Consider the following 8247-nt stretch of genomic DNA (forward strand, 5'->3'; position numbering starts at 1 on the left):
CACAGCGCTGCCTGGTGTCGCTGCGGGCTCATCGCTGTGCCTGGCCGAGGGGAGGTGCATCTCCAGAGGGACTGGGACGTGTGATGTGAGACCTGCGCCTGGAGGGGTCCCAACACCCAGAGCAGCACGTCTGAACACAGCAGCATCATTTTCCCTCTCTGCAGGAGACTTTGGGAAAAACTCCTTTTCTGCGTTATTAAATGGAAATATTTTTTGAAAAAACAAGTCCCCATCGTACTGTAAGCAAACATCCCTCAGCTCCCTCTGACAGCAGCATAAGCTACAGAAATACCTCTGGTGCCCTGTAAGCAGCAAACTGGGCTGCTCGTTCCTCCTCAGAAACTGGAAGTTTGTTGACCAATGCATCAAAAATATCCAGTACCATGTCCACGCTGGATGTGGCTGCAGGATCCCTCCCTGTGGGGCGTACTGTGTGACAGGTGAGGCTCACGATCTGTGAGGAATCACTTGCACATAGGTGAAGCCCATGTTTTATGGTGGGGGTGGACGGGGGTCAGTCCCAGCCGGGGCTGCAGGAGAGGTCTGGAGCAGCCCTTCCCCGTGCTGGGGACAGCCAGCACACAGGAGCCTTGCTTTGTTTGTGGGGAGAGCAGCTGCAGGAGCAGGGAACCAGAGCTTTACCCTGCCTCTTGCCAGGGGCACTCCAGGCCAGCCTGAGGCTGCTCCTCCCAGGGCAGCCAGCGTGTCCCACGTGTGTCCCAGCCCGGTCCCCGAGCCCCTGTGCCTCCCTGGGGCTCGGGGACCTGCTGCTCCCCTCGGCGCAGGCTGCAGGCACAGCCAGGCTCTGCACAGCAGCCTCCTCTGCACTCTCTGCCACGGCAGCTGTTGGCTGCACTGTCAGGTTCCTCACTCCAAAACCCAGGCACCGATGGGATGGGTTTGATGGGAGAATAAACTCTGTGTGCCAAGGCTGTGGGATGCAGAGTATGTAACACCGGGCAGTCTCAGGGCTCTGGCTGCTCACAGTGACCCCGAGATGTGTCAGAAATTCTCCTTTCCCAGCCCGGCGCTCCAAGAAGGAGTCAGAGCTCTTCAGTTCTCGGTCTCAAGGCTGTTTGTTGTTCCTTATCTATAAAATTCTTTCTCCTGTCCAGCCCAGGGCTGCTCAGCAGGACAGACAGAGGCACTCTGCCTGCCCCAGGTGGTGTTATCTTTTTATACTAAAAACTACGTGTACAATATTTACAATTACTGCCCAATGCCCATCACCTGTGTTAGACAGTGAGCTCCTACTCTGAACCAATCCAACAGTGCCACCAGCACAGCAGGAGATGGAGGCCAAGAAGGAGAAGAAGGAGAAAGGCTGGACACGCCCAGATTCCTCCATCTTGGGACCCCAAGCCCCCATTCTAAAAACCAAAAAAATCTATTTTTTTCACCCCGTGACAAACTGATTATTATTCTCCTTAAACCCTTTTGATTTGTAATTCCTCATACAAGGTTGGTAATTGTTTTTTCCAAGGGCTAAATCAAAGGCACAGGGCCCTGGGCTCTGTGCCAGGGTCTCTGAGCCCCCTGGCAGGGGCTGGAGCCCTGCAGGGCAGCCAGAGGGATTCCCTGGGTTCTGCCAAGGCCGGTTTCCCCCACACTCCCACTTGGAGTCCCTGCAGTGGGATGCTGCTGCCCGTGCCCTGGGGGCTGCAGTGGGAGGCAGTGCTCTCCTCCTGCCCCGCTGCCCCGTGCTGGGCTGGGGGCTGCTCCAGCCCCAGCCCTGGGCTCCGTGGGCTGAGTGTGGCCCCAGTGAGCCCAGCCGAGCCCCAGCCCTGCCTCCCAGCCCTCCCAGCCCTGCCTCTGCTCTGGGCCCGGCACAGCACTGCCTCTGACGTGAGCATCACTGCTGACAGCATCTGACAGGCTCAGTCTGCCAGAATATTGACTGGCCCCACAGGTTTCCCCAGTTGACTCCTATTCCAGCTGTCTTCCTGATTTTCCCTGCCTCCTTCAGCGCAGCTAGCCTGCAGTCACCATCACAAAAATGACACAGGCGTTGTTCGGGCAGTCAGCTCATATCAGGAGCACGAATTTCATCAGGTTCTGTTTGCTGACATTCAATCAGCTGTCACGGAGCGGGCAGCAGGCAGTCATATGTCACGGTCACATCCCATCGGCAGCGCTGTCCCTCGCAGCCGCTGCCCGCTCCTGGAAACGCTCGCTTCCCTGTGGATCTGTGCTCAGGGACTGCAGCCTGCCCGGGGGCGCTGCCGCTGAGCTGGGCCCTGCTGCTGCTGCTGCTCCGTGCTGGGACCACTCCGAGGGCACCAGGCAGCCCAGTCTTCCAGAAACGAGAGCATTGCTCCAGCAGGCACAGCCGAGCCACCGTGCACCCCGGGCTGGGCTCCGGGACCGGCGGGCCGGGGAGCACCGGGGCTGGGGACAGCCCTGTGTGGGGGGGGGGACCGTGTATGGGGTGGGAACAGGAAGCCCTGCTGTCCCCGGTGCTGAATTGTTAAAAAACAAAAAAAAGGCATAGATGGTGGTGGACGGAGCTCTCCTCTGAGCTCAGGCTGTTAAATCTGCCCAGCCCGGGCCCTCTCGAGGGGCTCCCCCCGAGTTACTGCCATAAAGGTGAGCTGTAAAGCATGGCCCCAGGAGGAGCCCCCAAAGCACCCATTCCCTGCGCTCTGGCCTGCTGGCTCCGTGCAGGGAAGGGCAATAGCCGAGCTGGGTGCTGCAGCCACAGCCGCTGCAGCTGTTGTGACAATTGTCACCTGTCACCTGTCACCGACACACCCCTCGAGGCTCCGCCCTTTACTCACCTGCGGTCAGCCCGGTCCCGGCACGGTAGAAGCGGAGAAAAGGGATTTGGGGGCTGTGGCTGCCATGGCCTGGCCAGCAGCAGCCTCCAGGTGCCTCTGCTGCAAGGGACAGCGTCCAGATCCCTGCGTGTGCCCTCGGGGCAGTGCAGGCAGCTCCTGTCCCACCCTGTGCCCACGGGCACGGCCAGAGCTCCAGCCCCTCATCCCTGCCCAGCTCCTGTCCCACCCTGTGCCCATGGGCACAGCCACAGCTCCAGCCCCTCATCCCCGCCCGTCCCTGCCTGTGAATCCCTGCTGTCCGCACCACACCACACCCTCCCGGGGGCCAGGCCAGGCGGGCAGGGCTCTCGGCCCCCCGAGCGTCCCAGCACTTCCATTTTTTCACTTTTTCCACCCAGGAAAGCAGGAGAGGGCGCTGCGCTCCTGGGCTGAGCGAGCGCTGCTCTGCACGGACGGCAACAAGCGAACCCAAGGTTCTCAGAGCCTTGGGCAGCCTCTCCACCGAAAGCTCTGGGAATGGCCACAGACACCGGTAGAATCGGAGTGGTTTTGGGTTAGAAGGGACCCTAAAAGTGGTTTTGGGTTAGAAGGACCCTAAAGCCCATCCCGTGGCACCCCCTGCCGTGGCAGGGACGCCTCCCCCGTCCCGGGCTGTGCCAGCCCTGTGGTGGCCCTGGCTGGAGCAGCACAGCCACGTCCCGAGAGGCCGTGCCACCCCAGAGCAGCTGCCAGAGGGAACAGACCCGCAGTATAGGTTGGTACAAGCGCAGCTCAGAACTTGCCCAGGCCAAGGAGCAAACAAACAAGTGTGAATGGCACAATGAGGGCTATGTCTGCTGGCACAATGCAGAATTGCCCCGTATTATTTTCACATTGCCAATAAATAATTGCCTTTATGCAGAACAAGAAAAGTCAAAGCGATATTCAGTGCTGCTGGAGATGTAAAACTAATCCTTTAAAAGGCACTTACGGCTGCAGGAGGCCCTGTATAACTCCTTCTTTACCTCCTCTCCCTTGCCAGCAGTCCTCAGCTTTCCCAGATGCTTTCTGGGATGACAAGTGCAGAGCTAAGTCCCAACTCCAGACAAATCTAGAGTAAAACAGTTTAAAAATATTGACACCACGGCATGGTGCTTACACAAAGGTCTTTCAAAACAGAGAAGGGTGATATCCAGGTGAGACAAAAATAATGGATTAAAACCCACCTGGTTTCGACAAAATAATCTTTTAAATTTTGCACCTAAACTTAGGATGAAAGTGAGGACACCTGAGAGGGTCTGACCTGGTGGCACTGGGACAAGAGGTGTTGCTGGTGGTGGCCAGGCTCACCGTCTGCACACAGGCACAGGCAGGGGGTGCCAGCTGAACCCGGCTGTGCCTCTGGAGGTGGCACTGGTCACCGGTCCCCAAAGCCACCCCAGGCTGGCACCAGCACCAACAGCAGTGCCCACACCCTAACCCTAACCCTCACCCTCACCCTAACCCTAACGAGCTGCCCTGGCCTGGTGGCATGTCAGCATGAGCTGGGCACAGGCAGGGCTGGCAGAGGGCACCAGGACAGACAGACAGACTGCAGAACAGAGCAGGGTGGTCACCACCGTCCCTGTTGGTGCCCCTGCCCTGGCAGTGTCACAGCTGCCACACTGCCAGCTCCTTACAGCACAGCTGCAGCCTGGGGCAGCCAGAGGGGCCCAGCCAGCTCCAGCCCTCCCTGGTCTCAACACGGTTACAAAGGCAGAGAGGAGAAAGGAGGATAACCTGAGCATCCAGTGGGTGTGCATTTAGCAAACTGATTATTTATTTTCCTGCGCTATGGATGACTCCACCCCCGTCAAAGCCAAGATGTTAAATGTTCACAGTGTATTACAAATCATGTACAAAAAGAAGAAAAGCAGTGACCTTGTGTTGTGTGAAGAGACACGTTTTGGGGGAGCCACGTAAAGCCAAGCCCAGAGCAAGGGCTCGGAGCGTCAGGCACTCCCCCTCAGTTCACAAGTGCATCATGGACTCGAACTCGTCGATGCGCTGTTTGGTGTTTCCTTTACGGATCCTCCGGTAGGAGATTGTGTTGTACCTGGAGTAGCTGTGTCGGGAGATGTCGTTCTTCTTGCCCAGGCCGGGCGGCTCCCCGGCTTTCTCCAGCGGGGAGCGGCAGCCGGGGCTGCCCGGGGGCGAGGGCTGCTTGTCCCGCGGCTGCGGCCGGGACGCCTCGCTGCTCTCCTTCTTCATCTCGATCACCTGCACCTCGTCCTCTTCGGTGTCCTCCTCCTCCTCCTCCTCCTCCTCCTGGAGGGCCACTGCCCTCATAGCCTCGTTATGTCCTGTCATTAACGCCTCCAGTTAATTCTTTTAATCAAAGCAACGTTTGGAAGCAGTTCTCTGCACAAAAACTCCAAGAAATCTAAATTATATACAAAAATATCTTTTCCCCCCCTTTATTCTCCTGGGAATTATCTTTTCATTTTACTACCTGATGGGTTTTTTTGTTTGCATATCCTAAAATTCCAGACCACTTTGGCCATCAATAGAATGTTTTCCTTCCCATAATACGACTCCAAATCCATCCCTGGCATTGTTTTGTTTGTCAAGCAGCATAAGTGTCAAACTAATTGCACGTCCTGCTTCAAAATCAGACAGGATTTTAATTATCCACCGTTACAGAACCCCCTGTCCTTAATTAATGAGGTTTCTGTCACAGTCTGGGCCCTCAAGGGAAGGGAAGGGAAGGGAAGGGAAGGGAAGGGAAGGGAAGGGAGCCGTTGTGGATGCAGTGCCCAGCTGTGCCCCGATGGGACGTGTCCCTCCCTCAGCAGTGGCCACCCCTGCTGCCATGGCCATCTCCCATTTGCCCTGTTTGGCACGTCTCTGCGGTTAATGATGCTTTAGTGTCGAAACAAATGGTCTATTCAAGGTTTTGCCTGTGGGGTCCAGAGTATTAATTAGACTAAATTGGTCGGGTACTAAAAAGCTGCCTGCAATTTGGAGATAAAGCGCTGTGGTTGCAGGGCGGGTGCAGGGGCCCCATGAGAGATCCTTTAATAGGTTTCATTGTGTGCTCCTAAAGCAGCACAGCTGGAATATGGATGTCAGCTCTAAATGTGAAAGCCTTCACCACTATTCACCTCTTCACAGCCTAGGCAGTTGCTATGAAATATTAATTTGGCCATGACAAATGTTCAGGATATTTTTCCTTTTGTTGATGGAAGCAGGATTTACTTGCAGGGCACAGCCCATGGCTCATTTAGAGCCCACTTCACAGCTCAGGGCAGAGCATCACCAGCAGCTCCCGTGCAGCCACCCTTGTCCCAGCCCAGCCAAACGAGGCAGGAGGAGCCCGTGGTGGGAGATGAGGAAAGGAATAATGCCCAGAGCCCCCCTTGGAGAGACACGGCTGTTCCCCTCCAGTAACACACTGTGAAATACTCCTCCTTTTGGAGAAGGGGCTGCAGTTTGCATAGTGAAATAAATATGTTCACGTCTGTACATACTCAGGACATTTTTAGCTCATGGCCAGGATGGGCAGTGACCCCCCCTGCAGCCCTGCCCACCACAGGCGGGGGCTGAGGCTCCAGCCCTGGCTCCTGCTCATTCCCACCATTTTCACCCAGAAATGAGCAGAGCAAGACCCAGGAACAGGTGTTTAGGAGAGCTATTTTATGTGGATACTGGGCATTGGGGGATTCAACACTTGGTGAATCAGGCAGGAAAAGAATTTGGGTTTTGTGAGCACCAGCAGCCTCACAAGGTTCTCCTCTGAGCATGGAGCAGAAGACAGAGAATCTGCCAAGCCCATGAGGCTGCTGGGCACCTCCTGCCTGAAGACCCCACAATGCTTGGATACCCCATGGCCCATGAGACATGTAAAACTCTGGCAGGAAGAGATCAGCTGTGGTTTCTAAGGTGCAGCAACTCACAGGTGAGAGATGAGTCACTGCTCCCTGCAGTAGAAGGGTCTGACCCAATTAAAATAAAATAATAACCACCTGCATCCATTGTGTCTGTGCTACACACCAGTGAAACCCCGCATCACATGGCATTTTGCATTACCTTCCCCTGATCCCTGGCCATTGGTCCCCGTGTCCTGGATATCCGCTGGTCCCTGCCGCGGTGTCCCAGCGTTCTCCTCTTGCTTTTCTTTGGGAACACAAAGCACAAGACATGGGCTGGTGGAGCAATTAGTGATGGCAATCAGGTTTTAATGGCTGCAGATCAGCAGGTTTTCAGAGCAGATTTAGAATTGCTCATTTCTTTAGTTATGATCTTTTCATTGCATCCCTCAAATGTGTCCCAGATTCTGAAACAGTCCAAGTCACTGTTACAGCTACCACAGATTGGGAATTTTGGCTAACACTCAGCACATCCCGTTATTCATCAGGCTATAGATAAACCAGAACGTTTCTCCCCCAACACCTAGAGACAGGCAGCCCCCTACGATACCTTGGCATCGCTGCTCTCCAGCAAAATTCTCATGAGCGGTGTCCTCGGGCAATGAATTTCTATTTTCCTCCAGATTTTCCTCTGCAGGTGAAGTGTCAGGGCTCGTTTCAGCGTTTGCATACGGGACTGTCCCCAGAGATTTTGCAATTTCTTGGAGGCTGCCGATGACCTGGCGCGGGCCGTCCTGCGGGGGAAGGCTCCCGTTGCACGCCGGCATGGTGGCAGCTGCGGGCGCTTCTTCTGTCATGCTGAGGGCCGTGCCGGGCCGTGCCGGGCCGGGCCCCGCTCCTGCCCCGGGGTGGGCAGCTCCTCGTCGCCCCTTCGCCCCGGGGTCCCTCGCCGCCAGGCTCTGCCCGTTGCATAATTAAATGCACCATTATAATTTACATAAACAAACAATCTGAAGCAAGGAAGCTTTTGTGCTGGCCTGGAGAGCGGGGCTGTGGGCATGTCAGCCCCGCGGGAATAAACAGGAGCTTGTGCTCTGGGCACAATGGCTCTTTGTGTGCCCGCTGGCCACAGGGACAGCCTTTGTTCTGACCCCTAATCCCCGGAGGGTGACCACCTTCCCCAGCCTGCCACCTAACCCGCTTAACATTCCCCAGCGGGTTTGCGCCGGGGAGCTGCGCCGGGGATGGAGCTCACCAGGGATGGAGCTCACCATGGATAGAGCTCACCAGGGATGGAACTCACCAGGGATGGAGGTTACCAGGGATGGAGCTCAGAGGGATGGAGCTCACCAGGGATGGAGCTCACCAGGGATGGAGCTCAGAGGGATGGAGCTCACCAGGGATGGAGCTCACAGGGATGGAGCTCACCAGGGATGGAGCTCACCAGGGATGGAGCTCACAGGGATGGAGCTCACAGGGATGGAGCTCACACAGGATGGAGCTCACCAGGGATGGAGGTTACCAGGGATGGAGCTCGCCATGGATGAAGCTTGCTGTGGATGGAGCTTGCTGTGGATGAACCACGCTGTGGATGAACCTTGCCATGAATGGGCCTCACCATGGATGACCCTCGCTATGGATGG

General features: G+C 56.3%; 1 protein-coding gene across 1 annotated transcript; it reads right to left on the minus strand.

Moving 5' to 3' along the window:
- Window positions 1–4553: 4553 nt before the first annotated feature.
- On the minus strand, window positions 4554–7461 carry ERMN (ermin). Its single transcript, XM_031063731.1, has 3 exons — window positions 7215–7461; window positions 6825–6911; window positions 4554–5098 (listed from the first exon to the last, which is right to left on the minus strand). Exons 1-3 carry the CDS (start codon window positions 7459–7461, stop codon window positions 4767–4769), a joined length of 666 nt encoding a protein of 221 aa, XP_030919591.1. The 3' UTR covers window positions 4554–4766.
- Window positions 7462–8247: the final 786 nt, after the last annotated feature.

Source organism: Geospiza fortis, unplaced genomic scaffold (genome assembly GCF_000277835.1).
Source record: "Geospiza fortis unplaced genomic scaffold, GeoFor_1.0 scaffold193, whole genome shotgun sequence".
Lineage (NCBI taxonomy): Eukaryota > Metazoa > Chordata > Aves > Passeriformes > Thraupidae > Geospiza > Geospiza fortis.